The 22,914-nt window shown below is 41.8% G+C and overlaps 1 protein-coding gene across 3 annotated transcripts in view; it reads left to right on the top strand.

Annotated features, from left to right (window-relative positions):
* The window catches only part of fer1l4 (fer-1 like family member 4), a 356,632-nt gene that overhangs the window by 112,177 nt on the left and 221,541 nt on the right, over positions 1 to 22,914 (top strand). For all 3 annotated transcript variants that reach the window (XM_072556056.1, XM_072556055.1, XM_072556057.1), the window contains 4 exons: positions 626 to 746; positions 6,694 to 6,794; positions 8,924 to 9,011; positions 9,869 to 9,985. In XM_072556056.1, the coding sequence (XP_072412157.1) occupies positions 626 to 746; positions 6,694 to 6,794; positions 8,924 to 9,011; positions 9,869 to 9,985 (427 nt within the window). The remainder of the gene's footprint in view (positions 1 to 625; positions 747 to 6,693; positions 6,795 to 8,923; positions 9,012 to 9,868; positions 9,986 to 22,914) is intronic.

Raw genomic sequence — 22,914 nt, 5'->3', positions numbered from 1 at the left:
TAAAAGAGTTCTGGAAATTACAATGGGTCAGGTAGCGTCTATGGAGAGAGAGAGAGAGAGAGAGAGAGAGCAAACTCTGATAAAGAGCCATCTAGACTTGAAACATTGGCTGCCTTCCCTCCACGGATGCAGCCTGATCCGCTGTGATTTTCAGCATTTTTTGTTTTCATTCTGGAATCTATTTTCTGAGAGTGAGTGGAGGCATTGGAAATGGAATTTGATTGTTATTTGAAGGAAAGAATATGCAGAGGAATGGGCAGAAGGTGATGGAATGACACTGGGTGAGAGACTCTTTGAGACCCCAGCAAAGAAATGAACCAGTTAGCCTCTTATGTTGTAACCATTTTGGGAAGATGCAAATTTACATTTCTGTCCGAGCTTTTGCTCGTCAGTCTTAAGATCTCTGCTTCTGGTTCAATGTCAAAGTTTGTTTGGTAATACTCCTTCGAAGTACCTGGTGATATTTTTGAATGTTAATTGTTGTTGTTGGTGGTGATTATCAGTTATTGTAGATCAGATGTATCATGAAAACAGTAAATGTGGAGATCATTGCATCCCTTAAGTTAACACATGGGTCAATTTTTCTTATTTACATATCCGTTTTCTTGTATTTGCTATGTTTCAGGTCATATTGTTGTATTCCGTATTTGTACGAGAAACCGTGTGTGTATGTATGGAGTTCTTGGGAAGATTATTCCTGGCGCTTGTATAATTCCAATCTCCTTGCAAAGATAGCAGAAAGACTGGTAGGTACATTACTAAGACTGCACATTTATTTGACATGGTGTGAGATCATGTTGAGAAAAGGGAAATAAGTTTCAATGAAAATTCTTATGGTTGGTTCTAATATAATGCGATTGTTGCATTCTTGTGCAATCATGCGTTATAAGAAAATCATGCAATAGCCACACCATTTAAACTAATGGGGCTAGAATCATATTACAGTCAATACAGGTAAGGAAATTTCATGTTCCACAAATAATGGTCTAAATTCTTCAGTCGCATCAAAGCCAATTCACTTTGAAGAAACATGCATCAAAGCAGCATCGAATGTATCAGTTATTCACTGAACTGGCCACTCAGCCTAATTTGGGGACTTTGGACATATTCATAAATTTAATTTGGTGTTTGTGGTTGAATATAGGCAGGGGTTGACATCATGGTAATGTCAGTGGTGTAATAGTTCAAACCCCAGGCTAATGTTCTAGGTACATATGGTTAAATTCCACCATGGCAGATGGGTGACAATCATGTAACCTTTGTGAATTGTTGCAAAAACCTTTAGGGAAAGAAATCTGCCATCCTTAGCTGGTCTGACCTCCATGTGACTCCAGTCTAACAGTCATGTGGTTGACTCTTAACTGCCTTCTGGGCAAGTTAGAGATGGGCAATAGATGCTGGACTAGTCAGCAACACTTGCATCCTATAAATGAATAAACTAAAACTCCAGCCTAAACAAAGCAATGATAACACATTGGGGAGGAGAAGTGAGAAACAAGTCACAGGATCTGTGATATTGATAAGCACTGGGAGAATGGATGAGATTCTGAATGATTACTTTGCATCAGTGTTCACTGAGGAGAGGAACATGATGAATGTTGAGATTAGAGATAGAAGTTTGATTAGGTAGGGAAGATGTGTTGGGAAGGCTAGAGGTTATTAAAGTGGATAAATCCCCAGGACCGAATGGGATCTATCCCAGGTTGCTGAGGGAGGCGAGAGAGGAAATAGCTGGGGCCCTGACAGATATCTTTGTGACATTCTTAAATACAGGTGAGGTGCTGGAGGACTGGAGGGTTGCTCATGTTGCCCCCTGTACAAGAAGGGTAGTAGGGATATTCCGGGTAACTACAGACCAGTAAACTTGGCGTCAGTGGTGGGAAAATTGCTGGAGAAGGTACTGAGGGATAGAATCTATTTATATTTAGAAATGAATGGGCTTATCAGTGATAGGCAACATGGTTTTTTGTGGGGGAGATCGTGCCTTGCCAACTTAATCGAGTTCTTCGAGGAAGTGACCAAGTTGATAGATGAAGAAAGGGCTGTTGATGTCATATACATGGATTTTAGTAAGGCGTTTGATAAGGTTCCCCATTGTAGACTAATGGAGAAAGTGAAGTCATATAGTGTGCAAGGTGTTCTAGCTAGGTGGATAAAGAACTGGTTGAGCAACAGGAGACAGAAAGTAGTAGTTGAAGGGAGTTCCTCAAGATGGAGAAAGGTGACCAGTGGTGTTCCACAGGGGTCAGTGTTGGGCCACTGTTGTTTGTAATATACATAAATGATCTGGAAGAGGGCACTGTTGGTATGATCAACAAGTTTGCAGATGACATGAAGATTGGTGGAGTAGCAGAAAGCATAAGGGACTGTCAGAGAATACAGGAGGATATAGATAGACTGGAGAGTTGGGTGGAAAAGTGGCAGATGGTTTTCAATCCAGAAAAATGAAAGGTGATGCATTTAGGCAAGACTAGTTCTAGGTCGAATTATATAATGAACGGAAGAGCCTGAGTTGATGGGCAGAGAGATCTGGGAATGCAGGTCCATTGTACCCTGAAGGTTACTGCACAGGTGGATAGAGTGGTCAAGAAGGCATATAGTATGCTTGCCTTCATTGGATGGGGTATTGAGTATAAGAACTGGCAAGTCATGTTAAAGTTATACAAGACATTGGTTCGAACACATTTAGAATACTGTGTACAGTTCTAGTCGCCACATTACCAAAAGGATGTGGATGCTTTGGAGAAGGTGCAGAGAAGGTTTATGAGGAAGGTGCTAGCTATGAAGAAAGGTTGAGTAGATTAGGTTTACTTTCATTAGAAAAAAGGAGATTGAGGGGGGACCTGATTGAGGTTTATAAAATCATGAAGGATATAGACAGGGTGGATAGAGACAAGCTTTTTCCCAGGGTGAAGGATTCAATAACGACAGGTCATGGTTTCAAGGTGAGAGGTGGAAAGTTTAAGGGGGATACACACGACAAGTACTTCACACAGAGGGTGGTGGGCATTTGCAACGCATTGCCAGCAGAGGTGGTAGAGGCAGGCATGGTATATTCATTTATGATGTGTCTGGATAAATGCGTAAGTAGGTGTGGAGCAGAGGGATACAGATGCTTAGGAATTGACCGACAGATTTAGACAGTACATTTGGATCGGCTCAGGCTTGGAGGACCGAATGACCTGTTCCTGGGCTGTAAATTTTGTTTGTTCTAGTTAAGGGAGGATCTCTAATGTTTGTGGCAAGGGTTTCCCAGAGTCTCCAGCAACTGGTCATACTGACCACATGGGCAGGGCTGTTCCAACACAGAAAAAAACCATTTGACCCCTGGTGTTCGTGCAACTCAAAGTTAGAGAAACTCAAGGCCAAACCCATTTTCCTCTTGTCTCCCTCTTCTTATCCTTCAAAAACTTTTGGTGAAAGTTGGATCCATATTAAGATAGGTTGTTGGGGATGGAAATAAATTATGCAGTTGGTGACTCGCTTGGAGCGGTCCAATTTAGAAGTAACCCGCTACACAAAAGCCTTTAGTATTGACTGGTTTATTCATGAGCTCCTGGGGAAAGACAAGTCAACCGAAAGGCCATAAGGCGAGGTACAGAGGGTTGTGTGCTTATATAGGTTATAATCATTTAACAATTAGCAAACTGTTAATTTGCAAGATAATGAGCAAGCTAGGCACCGTCGTTAGCTTCAGTCACGTAATGTCTGGACAGTCACGTAATGTCTGGACAGTGTCGTTTAGTAGCTAATAAGCAGGTGTTAGTATACAATAGGTCCTTGCAAAGAGAGGAATCGCTCCATGCAGAGAGAAGAACTCGTTTATCAGGGATCAGTACTGCTGCAAGGCCAATCATCTTAGCTGGGCATGGGAAATGCCAGGCTTTCTGCAAGCATGATTTGGAGATACCGGTTTGGAGAAAGTGCTAGAAAAGCTAAAAGGTCTTAAAATTGATAAATCTCCTGGCCCCAATGGGCTACATCCTAGAGTTCTGAGGGAGGTGGCTGAGGAAATAGCGGAGGCGTTGGTTGAGATCTTTCAAAAGTCACTGGAGTCAGGGAAAGTCCCGGATATTTGGAAGATCGCTGTTGTAACCCCTTGTTCAAGAAAGGATCAAGGCAAAAGATGGAAAATTATAGGCCAATTAGCCTAACCTCGGTTGTTGGTAAAATTCTAGAATCCATCATCAAGGATGAGGTTTCTAAATTCTTGGAAGAGCAGGGTCGGATTAGAACAAGTCAACATGGATTTAGTAAGGGGAGGTCATGCCTGACAAACCTGTTGGAGTTCTTTGAAGAAGTGACATGTAGGTTAGACCGGGGAAACCCAGTGGATGTGGTCTACCTAGACTTCCAAAAGGCCTTTGATAAGGTGCCACATGGGAGGCTGCTGAGCAAGGTGAGGGCCCATGGTGTTCGAGGTGAGCTACTGGTATGGATTGAGGATTGGCTGTCTGACAGAAGGCAGAGAGTTGGGATAAAAGGTTCTTTTTCGGAATGGCAGCTGGTGACAAGCGGTGTCCCGCAGAGTTCAGTGTTGGGGCCGCAGCTGTTCACGTTATATATTAATGATCTGGATGAAGGGACTGGGGGTATTCTAGCGAAGTTTGCCGATGATACAAAGTTAGGTGGACAGGCAGGTAGTACTGAGGAAGTGGGGAGGCTGCAGAAGAATCTAGACAGTTTGGAAGAGTGGTCCAGGAAATGGCTGATGGAATTCAATGTGAGCAAATGCGAGGTCTTGCACTTTGGAAAAAAGAATACAAGCATGGACTACTTTCTAAATGGTGAGAAAATTCGTAAAGCCAAAGTACAGAGGGATCTGGGAGTGCTAGTTGAGGATTCTCTAAAGGTAAACATGCAGGCTGAGTCCGTGATTAAGAAAGTGAATGCAATGTTGTCAATTATCTCAAGAGGGTTGGAATATAAAAGCACCGTTGTGCTTCTGAGACTTTATAAAGCTCTGGTTAGGCCCTATTTGGAGTACAGTGTCCAGTTTTGGTCCCCACACCTCAGGAAGGACATACTGGCACTGGAGCGTGTCCAGCGGAGATTCACACGGATGATCCCTGGAATGGTAGGTCTAACATATGAGGAACGGCTGAGGATCCTGGGATTGTATTCATTGGAGTTTAGAAGATTAAGGGGAGATCTAATAGAAACTTACAAGATAATACATGGCTTGGAGAGGGTGGACGCTAGGAAATTGTTTCCGTTAGGCGAGGAGACTAGGACCCGTGGACACAGCCTTAGAATTAGAGGGGGTAAATTCAGAACAGAAATGCGGAGACATTTCTTCAGCCAGAGAGTGGTGGGCCTGTGGAATTCATTGCCGCAGAGTGCAGTGGAGGCCGGGACGCTAAATGTCTTCAAGGCAGAAATTGATAAATTCTTGATGTCACAAGGAATTAAGGGCTACGGGGAGAATGCAGGTAAGTGGAGTTGAAATGCCCATCAGCCATGATTAAATGGCGGAGTGGACTCGATGGGCTGAATGGCCTTACTTCCACTCCTATGTCTTATGGTTTTATGCACTGGGGTGTACAAAGTTAAAAATCACACAATACCAGGTTATAGTCCAATAGCTTTAATTGGAAGCACTAGCTTTTGGAGCACTGCTCATTCATCAGGTGGCTAGTGCTGTGCTAGTGCTCCCAATTAAACCTGTTGGACTACAACCTGGTATTGTGTGATTTTTAACTTTTTGCAAGCAGACAATAGGATGAGATCCAAAATGGTTTCCAGGCTTTTAATATGTGTCAAAATGACTGCCACGAATCTAACAATTCTCCCACACAGGTAGGGGGCTCCAAAATTAAAAGCCACTCCCACCATTTTGAAAAAAATCATTACCGGCTACTTAAGTTAGCTAACAAGGCAGTTACATTGCCATAATGTGGTTGGCTAGGACTGGAAGGTGATAGGGCAAGTTCACTTTTTCATCACCTTAGATGCAGAAGTGGGAATTGGAGTTTTGCATTATCCTTTTGGAGCAATGTTCTGAGTATACCACAAGCTCTCCTACCACAAGATGGCACATCCCCCAACTTTGTGCCTTCCCACCTGGCCTTCTGAATGCCCTTGTCTCCTCCCTAAGGTGCCCAATCAGTTCCTGACTTGAACCTGGGTCTGGGCTTCTTTGCTCTTGTCATTGCGTGCTTGTCCATTATGGAATGATAGTTCTGCTGGAACTGCTAAATGTCTCTCTGTTCAAACTGCGGGCAACATACCATCACAGTGGGTGGTATTGTGGGATAGTCAGGTAACATCCGAGGAGCAGGAGGATCGACGTTTTGGGCATAAGCCCTTCATCAGGAAGCTTTAGCACACTGTAAACTTTTGCTATAAATTCTGTGTCTTACAATTGTGTCCTCCACAACCACCTGATGAAGGAGCGGCACTCCGAAAGCTAGTGCTTCCCATTAAACCTGTTGGACTATAACCTGGTGTTGTGTGATTTTTAACTTTGTTTAACTTACACAGCATGGAGTCTACCCAAAAGTTGATCAGTCAATGAGCTACTGTTTACTCAGTGTAAATAGCTATCAACAGGAGAGTGATTTTAAAATCATGGAATTGAAATGATCTGCTGTTTTTAAAGAAAGAAAATGTTAGGCACTATTTAATGTTTCAAATTCAGTATCATGAAAGATCAATAATGATTAATTGTCCAATTTCTTCATCCTTTTTCAGGAGGATGGTCTTGATGAAGTGGCGCACATGATAAAGAGACCAAAGTCAGAAGCACACATTCAACTTCAACAAATCTTGAATGAGTTTGTTGCTGGATGCAGGTCTTTCTTTGTTTTATCATCTTTATATATTAGACATCTTTGTCTATGCATCAGACTTTATTTTCACAAAAACCCAGAACCTTATTTTCCTGTCATCAGTTCTATGACCAAATTTTCTGAAGATACAGAATGCACTCTCTCCTGGAAAAGATTTCTTCTAAATCTTCTAAATTTTAGGAGAATCAAGTTGTCAAACACAGAATATCTACCTTCATTTTTACTCTGCATCTTCCACTAATAATGCCACAATTTCTTTCGATGTAAAATGAAAACGATTTGTACACTTCCAGTTGTCTCCTTCATCTAAGTCCTGCTATCAAGATGTTACAGAAAAATTTTTATATTCTCTATTTTTTTTTCTGTCTTAATAGACCAGATAGAGATTGTTTAATAAACAGATTGCAATCCAAATGTACACATTGCTCCTACCTCAGTCATTTTTTAAAGGTCCACATGATTTTTACCCTAAAGGCTGCTTTCCAAAATGTTCTGCTTGTTGGCCTCCTACCTTCAAATTTGTATATACAGAGAGCACTGAAGTGAGGTTCAACAAAGATGGAACAGTGCGTGTGTGAGAATCTGTCAAGTATTCACATATAACATGCTAAACTGGACAGGATGTTTAGTTAGAAGTGCATTGACCTCAATTCTGTCTGGAATCTCACTACAAGACAACCTAGTGTTATCCTCACATGTATATCCCAACTTGTCTTCAACCCTTCAATTCCGAGGAGCAGCCTCTCCTCATGTGATTAAAAGATGACTCATTTGATACCACATCAGTGCTCTTTGAAAGTCTCCCAAAAAAAACTTTTGTCTCTCTGATTTTCTCTCTTTCAAAAACTCAAAATCCATGTTTCAAGCTCTGCCTTTAGCCCCCAAAACCACGCTAAATCCTCTTCCACTCCATGTTTTTGGATGAAATATTGTTCTACAACATAGCAATGTCATTAGCAGCATTCTCATCAAGAATAGTCGGTGAGATGTTTAAAGTCAAGCCCAATTCTTCATCTATCCTCATCCTTACTTTAAATTGAACTCCCTCATCTGTAAATTTTCAATATTTTTGATCATTTCATTGTATAATTTCACAATAGACAGTTGACTATACAAAAAGGAAAAACAAATTTTTGTGGTAAAATTACAGGAGTAGGCCAACTGGTCCCTTGAGCCTGCTCTGCAATTTTTTAACATCATGGCTGATCTTTATGTTGACTCAGCTCCACATACCCACTCGCTCACCATAGCACTTAATTCCCTTACTGTTGAAAAACGTATCCTTGCCTTCAAAACATTCGACTGGATAGCCTGGGTAGGGAATTCCACAGATTCATAACCCTTTGGGTGAAGAAGTTCCTCCTTAATTCAATCCTAAATCTGCTCCCCCTTATTTTGAGGCTATGCCTGATAGTTCTCATTTCACTTGCTAATGGAAACAATTTCCCTGCTTCTAACTTATCTATTCCCTTCATAATTTTATATGCTTCTGTAAGATCCCCTTCATTCTTCTAAATTCCAATGAATATAGTCCCAGTCCACTCAATTTCTCCTCATAAGACAACCCTCTCCACTCTGGAATCAACTTAGTGAACATCCTCTGCACCCCCTCTAGTGGCAGTACGTCCTTTCTCAAATAAGGAGACCAAAACTGTACTCCAGCTGTGGCCTCAACAGTACATATACAGCTGCAGCATAACCTCCTTATTTTTAAACTCCATCCCTTTAGTAATGAAGAACAATATTCCATCTATCTTCTTAATTACCTGCACCTGCAAACCAACTTTTTGTGATAAAAGAATCATGTGAGGATGATAGAAGGGTCATGCAACAGCTGGATGTTGGGAATAATTTTAAATGATTCCGGGATTGTTACATCTTGTGTAGTCATCACAACTAATCTCCAATTGCTGCTTTAATGTATGAAACTGGGAGAAATAGCTGAACTGTTTTGCTACATAATAGACGCTGATTCCTCAAGCACTACCATCTGTAAATCTTTACAAAGCCGTATTGTATGAAAGCCACTAGCGATATTAAAATGTACATTTATCATCATTTTCTAGTTGTCAGTTGGGAGATGCTATTTTGCTCACAAAATTAAAGTTGACTATTTGTTTTCTTTGTGCTAGGCAATACCACATCTACGCTGAAAAGAAAACTACAAGCAGACCCAACAATTTGGATAGATGTCGGATTAAGTCCTTAAAGCATAATATTGTGAGTGAATGAGGACTTGCTATTTCTAGAAAGTCTCGAAGCTACTTATTAATTCTTGAGCAGATTTATTCAATTGGGAGCAGTTTGTTCTTTCTTTTGCTTTCAGTTACTGACATATCACCATGAGAGAATACACGATTGGATTAGTGTTGGTGGAGGCAGTATTTGGTCAGTATTTAGCCAGAGACAGAACTGCAGTTCCACATTGGGCCAGTGTCACTATAAGTGACTCCACACTAAGCCCGTGTCAGTACAGAAGACAATAATTTATTGATGAAAGTGACTCGCAGTTGTTCCACTGATAGTATAAGGGAATCTATGCTGACAGTGCTGGGGATACCTGCTATATCATTGTCAGTACAGAATTCCCCACTGGACCAGTGTCAGTGCTGGGAATTCCAACTGGGCCACTGTCAATGTTGGGATTTTCTAATAGTCCAGTATCAGTAGCATGATTCTCCACTGGACCGGTGTCAGTGCCAGGAATCCGCACTAGATCAGTGTCGGTGCTGGGAATCCACACCGTGCCACTGTTGGTGCCTGGATTCCTCACTGACCAATGTGTCAGTTCTGGGATTTCTCACTGGACCCATGTCAGTTCTGAAATATGTCTACAAAGACATTGCAAGATGGGACACTTTACTGATCTGACATGACAATCTCATGTTTAATTTAATCCCTTTACACACCCAGGCCTAGTTCTCTGTACTTCAGTTATCCTGAAGAGAGTCGTGAGTGTGGTGCTGGAAAATCACAGCAGGTCAGGGCAACATCCGAGGAGCAGAGAATTGATGTTTCAGGCTTAAGCCCTTCATCAGGAATAAGCCTGAAAATATTCTTGTTTTAAAACTTTCCAGATTATCCATGCAAAGCAGGCACTTAGAATTATGAAGAGATTGAACAAGAAAAATGTAAAGGAGCAACTCCGTGAAGCACAAAAGCTACTGGAGAAAATCAAAATGCGAGTGGAGGAGGTGAGATCACTATTGGGATAAATTATGAACTATCTGAGTATTTCAGTAGGTTGTCCAGAAATTTATAAACTGGGAATTAATGTACAACTATTTGATTTTTCTCCAGTTGTTCAATGGGATGTTAGCTTGTAGTTAAACATTATGTAGGCTTCCCTGTGCATGAGGAATTTCATTCTGCAAACCTACAGCTTCGTCGAGTAGCTTTCCTCTTGGAAATTAGATTAGATTCCCTGTAATATGGAAACAGGCCCTTCGGCCCAAGTCCACACCGACCCTCCGAAAAGCAACCCACCCAGACCCATTCCCTACATTTACCCCTGACTAATCCACCTAATACTATGGGACAATTTAGCATGGCCAATTCACCTAACCCGCACATCTTTGGACTGTGGGAGGAAACCGGAGCACCCATGCAGACACGGGGAGAATGTGCAAACTCCACACAGACAGTTGCCTGAGGCGGGAATCAAACCCGGGTCCCTGGCGCTGCGAGGCAGCAGTGCTAACCACTGAGCCACTGTGCCGCCCCTTGAGCAGAGCGTGGCTTACCTCCATCTCTGTGCGACTGATGTATGCGCTTCCTTTATCCTTCATTCTTCATTCGCCACTTGCACATCCCACCTCTAATCTGACCCACACAGTATCAGTATTTGAACTGGTGACTGTGTTTTTACCATTACTGTCTGCTTGTTCTTCATCCATTACCTGAACAGGTTGCTTTATTTTGGTACCTGAAAGACACGGGGTTAGAATTGTGATGAGAGGAGAGGAGAAAGTGAGAGGCACATGTTTATCTTATCTGCAGCTTGTAAAGTTGAAGAAATGATAGGATATAAGGAGGAAAGTCATGGATGTGACCACTGTCATTTTCAATAGAATCAGCCTCATCACTGACTACAAACTCAGCAATAGCTGATCTAATATTGGCCTGCACTGTCTCCTCCAAAAAGGAGACCTCAAGACCATAAGATATAGGAGATGAATTAGGCCATTCATAGAATCATAGTCATACAGGATGGAAATAGACCCTGCGACCCAATCATTCATGCCAACTAGGTTTCCTGAATTGAACTAGTCCCATTTGCCTGCATTTGGCCCATATCCCTGTAAACCCATCCATGTACCTGTCCAAATGTCTTTTATATGTTACATTTGTATCCACCTCTACAACTTCCTCTGGCAGCTCATTCCAAATATGCATCACCCTCTTTTGGAAAAGGTTGCCCCTCAGGTCTTTTTTATATCTTTCCCCTTTCACCTGAAACTTGGGTATTGTGTAGAGAGGGATGATTTTTTTTTATAGATTTTTTATTAGAAATTTAACATTTTTACAAGTTTACAAAAATAAACAAAACTGTCAAATACAAACCTTGATATACAATTAAATCAAATATACAATAGCCAAAATTTAACAAAAGAAAAAAAACCGAAAAAGAAAAAAAAACAAAACTAAACTTTCTACTAATCTAACCTACAACTAACCAGAGTGTATATTTAAGTCTCTTACATGCTCGGAATGTGTTAACATCAAATGTAATAAAACCTGTATTTGTGCGGGATTCCTCTCCTAAGGGGCCCCGGACCAGCCAGGTTTGTAATCTCAATTAAATAAAAGCCCTTGTTAGGATAGCCGAAATATCTGTATTTATGTAATCCAAGAAGGGCTGCCATATTTTATAAAATAATTTGGTCTTTCAGTGCACCATATTTGTAAGGAAGTCAAGGGGAATACCTTCCATAATTAATCTGTACCAATTTGAAAGTCCAGGGGGGCCCTCAGCCACCCAGTTCACCAAAATATTTTTCCTTGCACAGAAAGAGAGAATAGAAAATAGTCTCTTCCCGTACATGTCCAGGGAGGGAAAGTTCGAAAAGCCCAAAAGGAGAGATACAGGGTCCACTTTAATTTCCGTTCCTAAAATTTCTGTCAGGGTACTTGATACTTTAGTCCAATATCTACGGAACTTATGACAGGTCCATAGCAATGTACAAGAGTGCCTACCTCGATTTTACATTTGGGACACATTGGAGATGCTCCTGCCTTAAATTTTGCCAATCGAACCGGTGCTATATGGGCCCTATGAAGTATCTTCAGCTGGATAGCCTGGGTTCTGTTACAGATAGTAATTCTTCTAGCATTTTCCCAAATATCATTCCACGTTTCTATAGAGATTTCTAGTCCCAAATCCTGATCCCATGTTTTAAGCAGATTGTCCATATCTCCCGATACTTCATCATGTAGTAAATGATAAATAGTGCTGACGGAAGATACCCCCACTGGTCGTAGGACATTATATTCTCTATCTGATTTATAAAGACTATCTAATAACGTAGTCTTCTTCTGTATATAATCTCGAATTTGGAAGTATCGAAAGAGCTCTCCATTAGGTAATCCGAATTTCTGACACAGCTGTTCAAAAGACATCAGGACCCCATCTTTAAGTAGGTCCACTAGACATGAGATACCCCTGGATCTCCAGAGTTTAAAAGTGGCATCTGTAAACCCCGGTTGGAATCCCCATGCTCCCACTATCGGTGCATATGGGGATGTTTTTTGTGAATTACCCTCATTTTGCCGCATTATATTCCAAGCCTTAATTGTGTTTAGTATTATAGGGTTTTTACAGTGATCTGTAATGATTTTCCTCTTGTCTGAAAATAAGAGGTTAATAAATGGGTATTTCACTTGAGAAGCCTCGATGTCCAACCAGATTGATTGTGGATCAGACAAGACCCAATCAGCTATGTAACCTAATAGGGAACTTAACTGATATTTCCTAAAATCTGGGAAGTCCAGTCCTCCCCTTGTCTGTGGAAGCTGTAGCTTCTTCAGCTTAATGAGGGGCCGTCTATGATTCCAGCCAGCCAGCCATATAATTTACGTAGAGCCATCCTCTGCCAACTAAGTGGGGTGTCATAGCAAGGCCACCCATTGGCATAGCCTCCGATTTTGAAAAATTAATTTTATAGCCTGAGAATGCACTAAATGTATTAATAACTTGGATTAGGCGAGGTACGGACATCAGAGGATTACTGAGGAATAAAAGAACATCATCTGCATAAAGGGTAATTTTATGTTTACCTGTACCAATCCTTGGGGCCATTATATTAGGACCAGCTCGTATAGCTTCTGCTAGTGGTTCAATTATTAGTGTAAATAACAATGGCGAGAGAGGACATCCCTGACGGCAGCCCCTACCCACACTGAAGCTATCCGAACCTAATCCATTGGTAACCATAACTGCTTTGGGATCACTATACAATGTTGAGACCCATTTGGTAAACACCTGTCCAACGCCAAACCTTTCCAATGTGTAAAACAAATATGACCATTCAACCCCATCAAATGCCTTTTCCGCGTCTAATGAAACTACTACTCCTGGTATCTTTCCCTGATGACAGGCTTGAATCATATTCAAAACCCTTCTAATATTATTGGATGATCTACGGCCTTAATAAACCCCGTCTGATCCTCCTTTATAATATGTGGCAGTACCCTTTCTAGTCTCAGTGCTAACGTTTTAGAAAGGATTTAAAAATCTACATTTAGCAAGGATATTGGTCTATATGACGTACAATCTTCTGGATCCTTTCCTTTTTTAAGGATAAGAGAGATATTTGCCTCTTTCAGCGAAGGCGGGAGACAGCCCTGACTATATGCATAGTTATACATGTCCATAAGTGGACCAGCCAATATTTCTGTAAATTCTTTATAGAATTCAGCTTGAAAACCATCTGGGCCCAGTGCCTTTCCGCTCTGAAGTTGCCTAATTGCATCAAGTATTTCTTGGGCTGTTAGAGGAGCATTTAGGACCGATACCTGTTCCGGAGTTAGGCCCGGAAAAGTCAAATTTTTAAAAAATGACTGCATCCTCCTAGTCCTATCTTCACAATCCTGCGATTTATATAACTCAGAATAAAATTCTCTAAAGATCGCATTAATCTTTTTATGATCATGAGTCAAAATACCCGTACTTTCCTTGATAGACGTAATAGTCTGAGGGGCCTTTTTTTTCTTTGCAAGAAATGCTAAGTATCTACCCTGTTTGTCGCCATATTCATATAACCTTTGTTTTGCAAATAATATTTCCCTCTTAGCCGTTTGAGTAAGCGTAGTGTTTAGAGCTGTCCTAAGAGCCGTAATCTTTTGCAATTTAATAATAGAAGGTCTATCAGCGTATGCTGTTTCAGCTGCTTTTAAGTGAGTTTCGAGCAGACGCTATTGTTCTCCCTTCAATTTTTTTTGGGTCGCTGAATAGGAGATGATCAAACCTCGCGTGTAAGTTTTGATGGTCTCCCACATCATTGATGGGTTGCTAGCCGTACCTGAATTAATTTCTAAAAAAGTTTTAAATTCGTGAGAGAAGTACTTTACAAATTTACTATCTTTCATTAGGAAGGGATCCATATGCCAATGCCGAGGGGATGTCCCATTGTTCCTCGCCTTAGTTTCCATATATACAGCAACGTGGTCGGAAATTGCTATACTACCTATTTTACAGAATGATATGGAATTTTAAAAAATCAACGGGGCAAAAAACATATCAATTTTGGTATGGCATTTATGTGGATTAGAATAAAAAGAAAAATCTCTGCCCTGTGGATGAAGACATCTCCATACATCTACTAATCCTAATTCTTTGTTCAGATCCACCAATTGTCTAGATCTGGGAGATACTCCTACAGTACTCTTGGGAATCCTATCTATTTCCGGATCCATAATACAATTAAAGTCTCCCCCTATAATTGTATGACGGGCACCAAATGCCATCAATTTTGAAAAAGCTTCCGTTATAAATTTAAAGCGGTGTGCCAGGGGCAGTACAAATTTAAAATCCCATATTCCTCTCCATTTCTGAGGGCTTTGATCAAAATATATTGTCCAGATTCGTCTTTTATCTGATTTAGGATTTTGAGAGGGAAATTCTTCCGAACAAGAATAACAACTCCCCTGCTTTTTGAGCTAAAAGAAGAAAAAAAGGCCTGATCAAAACCACCCTGTTGTAATTTCAAGTGTTCTTTATCCGGCAGGTGTGTCTCCTGTAGGAGAGCTATATCGACTCTTTCTTTCTTAAGATTTGATAATATTTTCTTCCTTTTGACTGGCGAATTATTCCCCTTGACATTCCAGGTGCACCACTTAACCGACTGATCAACCATAATCATCTGGGTAAATCCGAGACCCCTCGGGAGGGGAGACCCTATCTAGAACATCCCAATCATAGAGCATATAAAATTTACAAAAATAAAGGCTCTCTAATACACTCACAACAGTATAATAAAAAAACTATTTCTAAATAAAAAAAAATAAAACGTACGTAAGTGGAGATTTTCCCCCTTGTTCCCAGGGGGTGTCACTTCCTCTCCAAAAGTCCATCATATCCTCTCCCAACCAATGCCCCACCCTTGACCCAGGCGCTCCTCAATAAAATGAGGAGAATTCAGATATAATACAAAGCTATAGTTAACAGTGAGCACCCTACCCCCGCCCACACCAACACCTGGATATATTTGGTAATGTTAATACCATATATAAATATATAACTATAAAATTACAACCTCAACAAATAATAATTAAATATAATAATACAAAATAACAAGGGAGAAACAACCCCGCTCCTAAAGACAGAGGTAAAATAGAATAAGGTAACCACCTCCCCCCACCAACATTAACCAAAGCCCCCAGCTTATTTATATATACATATATATATACACATACATACACACATATATACATACATATATATACACATATACATATATATATATATATATACATATACACATACACATATATACATACACATACATATACATACATATACATACATACCCACACATATATATAAAATAATAAAATAAAACAACCCCAAGGGGGGGGGGGGGTGGGGGGTGGGGGGAGAAAATCAAATCCCTCTCCCCACCACCCTTGATAATATTAAACAGTAAGGTAAGAAAAAAGAAGAAAAAAAAGGGGGGATATAGACCAAATTGGGGGGAAAGGCAAACCAACATCCATGATCTCTTACAGTTTATCTAAGAGAGTCCAAGAATTCCTTAGCCTTTTCTGGTGATCCGAAGTTATATACGGATCCTTCATGGTTAAAGCGTAGCGTCGCTGGGGAGCGTAAGGAGTACTGAATATTTAAGTCCCTTAAACGCTTCTTCGCCTCGTCGAATGCCTTCCTCTTTCGGACTAGAGCTGGGGAAATGTCCTGGAATAACATGATCTTGGATCCTTTATAGATCATAGCTTGGGGGTCTTTTCCAAGATTTCTAGAAGCTTCTAGGAGTATCTGCCTCTCCCTATAGCTCTGCAGCTGGAACAGGACCGGGCGTGGGCGCTGGTTCGAGCCGGGCCCACGTATTGCGACCCGGTAGGCCCATTCTACCCTTACCTGGCCTGATCCAGCTTCCAGATTTAAAAGCTGTGGCAGCCACTGCTCCAGGAATGCTGTAAGCTGGCCTTCCTCTTCCCGTTCGGGAAGGCCCAGCAAACGAATATTTTTTCGACGACCTCGATTATCGAGGTCGTCAATGTAATTCTCTAAGGCCCGGACTCGCTGTTTGAGAGTCCGGACCTGATCCACGGCTGATTGAGCTGTAGTTACGGAGGTCGCGGCCTTTAACTCCACCCCTCCGACTCGGCGCTCGATTTCCTGGATGTCTCGGTCGTGCTTCTGCAGCGCGGCCGAGAGTGAGTCCCATCGATTTCGGGACTCCTCGATAAAAGCGTCGATCTTCGCGTCCAGTTTGCAGATCATCTCCACAAGGCTTGTTACTGTAGGTAAGTCCCCCGGGGCGGCTGTGGACGCCTCTGCTGCAGCTGAAGAGGGAGAGGGTGGGGGAGGGGGTCCTGCTTGCTGAGAGCTGCGGGCTCCCTTCCCTTTGGTCATTTTTACTAAATATTAGACTATTTAAATGTAATACTAAGCAACTAATTAAATTTAACAGCTATTATGAATGATTTGGTGAGTGTGGTGGGGGTGGGTGACCCACTTTACCCAAGTCTTAGGAAGAGCACTATAGACTCAGACTTGCTGGGTCGCCGCCATCTTCGATACCCCAGCGAGGGATGATTAGTTAGCAACGTTGTGTTGTGAGATCCTTTAGGGTAAATGACCATAATCTGATAGAATTCCTTAAGATGGAGAGTGACACAATTAAATCTGAAACTAAGATCCTGAGCTTATAGAAAGCTGACTTTGATGGTACGAAGCAAGGATAAATTGGCCAAGGATACTTGACGGTGGATAAGCAATAGCAGACATTTAACGAACACATGGGTGAACTTCAGCAAATATACATCCCTATTGGGAATAAGGGCTTATTCCCGAAACGTCAATTCTCCTACTCCTTGGATGCTGCCTGACCTGCTGCGCTTTTCCAGCAACACATTTTTCAAATAAGAGTAAAACAGGGAAGGTGCCACAACCATGGCTAACAAGGAAAACCAGGAACAGTGTTAAAGCTAAAGAGGAGGCATATAATTGGCCAAAAAAAAGCAGCAAACTCAAGGACTAAGAGAAAAGTAAAATTCAGCAGAGGAGACAAAGAGTTTAATTCGGAAAGGGAAAATAGAATATGATATGTCAGTAAGCTTGTGGAAAATATAAAAACTGACTGCAAAATCTTCTCTTCTACGTGAAGAGAAAAAGACTGATGCAGACAAATGTGGGTCCCTTGCAGTTAGAATCAGATGAATTCATAATGAACAATAAAGAGATGGCAGACCAGTTGAATAAATACTTTGGATCTGTCTTCACTAAGGAGGACACAAATAATCTTCAGGAAATGCGAGTAGACAGAGCATGAAGGAGAAACTGAAGGAAATCCTTATTAGTCAGGAAATATATTGAGGAAATTGATGGGATTAAAACCTGAAAAGTCCCCAGAGCCTGATGCTCTGCATTCCAGAGCATTCCAGAGCCCTAGAAATAATGGACGCATTGATGATCATTTTCCAGCATTCTGTAGATTCTGGAAGAGTTCCAATGGACTGAAGGGTAGCTAATGCAATCCCACACTTTAAAAAAATGAAGGGAGAAAATGGGAAATTAGAAGCTGGTTAGCCTGATGTCAGTGGTAGGGAAAAAGCTGAGAATAGGTGTAAGCCATTCAGGATGTGATACGGGTAGCAAACAGAGTTGTTGTCTCTGGTTTGTTACCCGTGCCACATGATAACAAGGCAAGGAATAGGGAGAGAGAGCAGTTGAACTCGTGGCGACAGGGATGGTGCAGGAGGCAGGGATTCAGATACCTGCATAATTGAGACACATTCTGCGGTAGGTGGGACCTCTACAAATGGATGGTCTACATCTGAATCAGAGGGGTACCAATATCCTGAGGATGGGGGTGGGGGTGGTGGGAAATGGAATTTTCGAATGCTCTTTGGGAGGGTTTAAACTCATTCAGGAGGGGGATGGGAATCTGAATTGTAGCTCCAGTGCACAGGGGGTTGACAGTAGTGAGCTCATGAACAAAGTTTCAAGATCACAGGAGTGTACCGGCAGGCAGGAAAGTGGTTTGGAGTGTGTCTACTTCAAAGCCAGAGCATTCGGAATAAGGTGGGTGAACTTGCAGCTTTGATGTTGTGACCATTTCAGAGACGTGGATAGAGTAGAGATAAGAATGATTGTGGCAGGTTCTGGGATTTAGATGTTCCAGTAAGAACAGAAAAAATGGTAAAAGAGGAGATGGTGTGGCACTGTTAGTCAAGGACAGTATTACGGTGATAGAAAGGATGTTTGATGAGGACTCATCTACTGAGTTAGTGTGGGTTGAGGTTATAAACAGGAAAGGGGAGGTCACCCTGTTTGGAGTTTTCTATAGGCTTCAAAGCGTTCCAGAGATGTAGAGGAAAGGATTGCAAAAATAGTTTTGGAAAAGGAGCAAAAGTAGCAGGGGAGTTGTAACAGGGTCTTTAACTTTCCAAATATTGACTGGAAACTCTATAGTTTGAGTACTTTAGATGGGTCAGTTTTTGTCCACTGTGTGCAGGAGTGTTTCCTGACACAGTATGTAGATAGACCAACAAGAAGCGAGGCCACATTGGATTTAGTACTAGTTAATGAACCAGGCCAGGTGTTAGATTTGGAGGTAGGTGAGCACTTTGTGATAGCGACCACAATTCAGTTACATATATTTTAGAAATGAAAAGGGTTAGGCATATACCACAGGGCAAGAGTTATAGTTGGGGGAAAGGCAATTATGATGCAATTAGGAAAGATTTAGAATGCATGGGATGGGGAAGGAAATGACAGGGGATGGGCACAGTTGAAATGTGGAGCTTGTTCAAGGAAAAGCTACTGCGTGACCTTGATAAGTATGTACCTGTCAGGCAGGGAGGAAGTGGTCAAGTGAGGGAACCGTGGTTTGCTAAAGAAGTTGAATCTCTTATCAAGTGGAAGAAGGAGGCTTATGTAAAGATGAGGTGTGAAGGCTCAGTTAGGGTACTTGAGAGTTACAAGTTAGCCAGGAAAGACAGAAAGAGGGACATAAGAAGAGCCAGGAGGAGACATGAGAAGTCTTTGATAGGCAGGATCAAGGAAAACCCTCAAGCTTTCTATAGGTATATCAGGAATAAAAGAATGAATATAGTAAGATTAGGGCCAATCAAGGACAGTAGTGGGAAGTTGTGCGTGGAATCCGAAGAGATAGGAGAGCCACTAAATGAATATTTTTCGTCAGTGTTCACACAGGAAAAAGACATGTCATCGGGGAGAATACTGAGATACAGGCTAATAGTCCAGAAGAGATTGAGGTTCATAAGGAGGAGGTGTGAGCAATTCTGGAGTGTGAAAATAGATAACTCCCCAGCCCACATGGGATTTACCCTAGGATTCTCTGGGAAGTTAGGGAGGAAATTGCAGAGCCTTTGGCTCTGATCTTAATGTTGTCATTATCTCCAGGAATAGTGCCAGAACTCGGGGAATAGCAAATGTTGTCCTCTTGTTCAAAAAGGGGAGTAGAGACAACCCTGCTAATTATAGACCAGCGAGCCTTACTTCAGTTGTGGGTAAAGGTTTGGAAAGGATTATAAGAGATAGGATTTATAATAATCGAGAAAGGAATAATTTGATTAGGGATATTCAACACAGTTTTGTGAAGGGTAGGTTGTGCCTCACAAATCTTGTTGAGTTTATTGAGGAGGTGACCAAACAGGTGGACGACCTCTACAAATAGGACGGTCTTCACTTGAACCAGAGGGGTACGAATATCCTGGATGTAAATTCGCTGGTGTGAATTAAACTAGCTCAGCAGGGAGATGGGAACCTGATGTGAAGTTGCAGTGCACAGGAGGATGAGAGCAGGGAGGAAATGGACAGGTTTTCAGGGTCACAGGAATGTGCTGGCAGACAGCAAGCTGGTTTGAAGTGTGTCTACTTCAATGCCAGAAGTATCCGAAATAAGGTAGGTGAGCTTGCAGCATGGATAGGTACCTGGGACTTTGATGTTGTGGCCATTTCAGAGACATGGATAGAGCAGGGTGAGGAATGGATGTTACAGGTTCCAGTGTTTAGATCTTTCATTAAGAACAGGCAAGACAGTAAAAGAGGAGAAGGTGTGGCCTTTTTAGTCAAGGGTAGTATAATGGTGACTGAAAGAACTTTTGACGAGGACTCATCTACTGAGGTAGTATGGGCTGAGGTTAGAATCAGGAGAGGAGAGGTCACACTTTATAGGCCTCCACAGAGTTCCAGGGAGGTGGAGGAGAGGATTATCAAAATGATTCTGGGTAGGAGTGAAAGGAACAGGGTGGTCATTAAGGGGGACTTTAACTTCCCCAACATTGACTGGAAATGCTATAACTCAAGTACGTTGGATGGATCAGTTTTTGTCCAATGTGTGCAGGAGGGTTTCCTGACACAGTATGTTGAAGGGCTGACAAGAGGGGAGGCTGCACTAATCTGGTGCTTGGTTATGAACCAGGCCAGTTTTTTGATTTAGTCGTAGGTGAGTACTTTGGAGAGAGTGACCATAATTCAGTTATGTTTAGTTTATCGATGGAAAGGGATAGGTACATGCCACAGGGCAAGAATTAGAGATGTGAGAAGGGCAATTATAATGCTACTAGGCAAGACTCAGGATGTGTAGAATGGGGGTAGCAAAATGCAGGGGATGGGGACAGTCGAAGTATGGAGCTAGTTTAAGGAACTGATATTGCGTGTCCTTGATAGGTATGTTCCTGTCAGGCAGAGAGGAAGTGATAAGGTAAGGGAACAGTGGTTTACTAACAAAGTGCTTCTGTTGTTAAGCGGAAGAAGAGACGATGAGACGAGATGGTTCAGATGAGGCGATGGAGAGTTACAGTTTATCTAGGAAGGATTTAAAGAGAGAGTTAAGAAGAGCAAAGAGAGGACATGAGCAGTCTTTAGCAGGTAGAATAAAGGATAACCCTAAAGCTTTCTATAGGTATGCGATGAATAAAAGGATGACAAGGGTAGGAATAGGACCAATCAAACACAGAAGTGGGAAGTTGAGAGTAGACCCTGTAGAGATCAGAGAGGTGCTAAATGAATATTTCTCATCAGTCTTCAGTCAAGAAAAGGAGAATATTGTGGAAAAGAATGAGATATGTGATATTAGACTAGAAAGGATCGAGGTTGGTTACGAAGAGGTGTTATCAATTCTAGAAGGCGTGAAAGTAGACAAGTCCCCTGAGCTGGATAGGATTTATCTGAGGATTCTCTGGGATGCTAGGGAGGAGATAGCGGAGCCTTTAGCTTTAATCTTTGAATCGTCATTGTCTACAGGTTTAGTACCAGGGGACTGGAGGATTGCAACTGTTGTGCCCTTGTTCAAGAAGGGCAGTAGAGATGACCCAGGTAATTATAGACCAGTGAGCCTTACTTATATTGTAGGAAAGGATTTGGAAAGGATAATAAAAGATAGGATTTATAATCATCTAGCAAGCAGCAATTTGATTTCAGATATTCAACATGGTTTTGTCAAGGGCAGATCATTGAGTATTTTGAGAAGGTGACCAAACATGTGGATGAGGGTAGTTGACGTGGTGTACATGGACTTCAGTAAAGTCTTTGATAAGGTTCCACATGGTAGGTTGTTGGAGAAAATGCAGAGGCATGGGATTGAGGGTTATTTAGCAGAATGGATTAGAAACTGGCTTTCTGAAAGAAGGCAGCGAGTGGTGGTTGCTGGAAAGTATTCAGCCTGGAGTCTGGTTACTAGTGGTGTGCTACAAGGATCTGTTTTGGGACCACTGCTGTTTGTCATTTTTATAAATGACTTAGACGCAGACATAGGTGGATGGGTTAGTAAGTTTGCAGTTGGCACTAAAGTCGGTGGAGTAGTGAACAGTTTGGAAGAATGTTGCAAGTTGCAGGCGGCTTGGAAAAACTGCAGAATTGGGCTGAGAGGTGGCAAATGGAGTTCAATGCAGCTAAATGTGAGGTGATTCACTTTGAGAAAAATAACAGGAAGGCAGAGTACTGGGTCAATGGAAAGATTCTTGGTAGTGTGGATGCGCAGAAGGATCTGGGAGTCCATGTACATAAATCCCTGAAAGTTGCCACCCAAGTTGCTATTGCTGTGAAGAAGGCACACGTGTGTTAGGTTTCATTCGTAGAGGGATTGAGTTCCAGAGCCGCAATGTCATGCTGTAACTATACAAAACGCTAGTGCGGCCTTCCTTGGAATATTGTGTACAGTTTTGTCGCCCCATTACAAGAAGGATGTGGAAGAATTTGAAAAGGTGTAGAGAAGATTTACCAGGATGTTGCCTAGTCTGGAGGGAAGCTCTTATGAGGAAAGGCCGAAAGACTTGGGTCTGTTCTCATTGGAAAGAAGAAAGCTAAGAGGAGATTTGATAGAGACATATAAGATGATCAGAAGATTAGATCCTAGGATGATGACATCAGCTTGTACAAGGGGGCATATCTACAAATTGAGGCGTGATAAATTTATGA

Source organism: Chiloscyllium punctatum, chromosome 37 (genome assembly GCF_047496795.1).
Source record: "Chiloscyllium punctatum isolate Juve2018m chromosome 37, sChiPun1.3, whole genome shotgun sequence".
NCBI classification, from domain to species: domain Eukaryota; kingdom Metazoa; phylum Chordata; class Chondrichthyes; order Orectolobiformes; family Hemiscylliidae; genus Chiloscyllium; species Chiloscyllium punctatum.
This window is presented reverse-complemented; position numbering and strand designations above follow the sequence as displayed.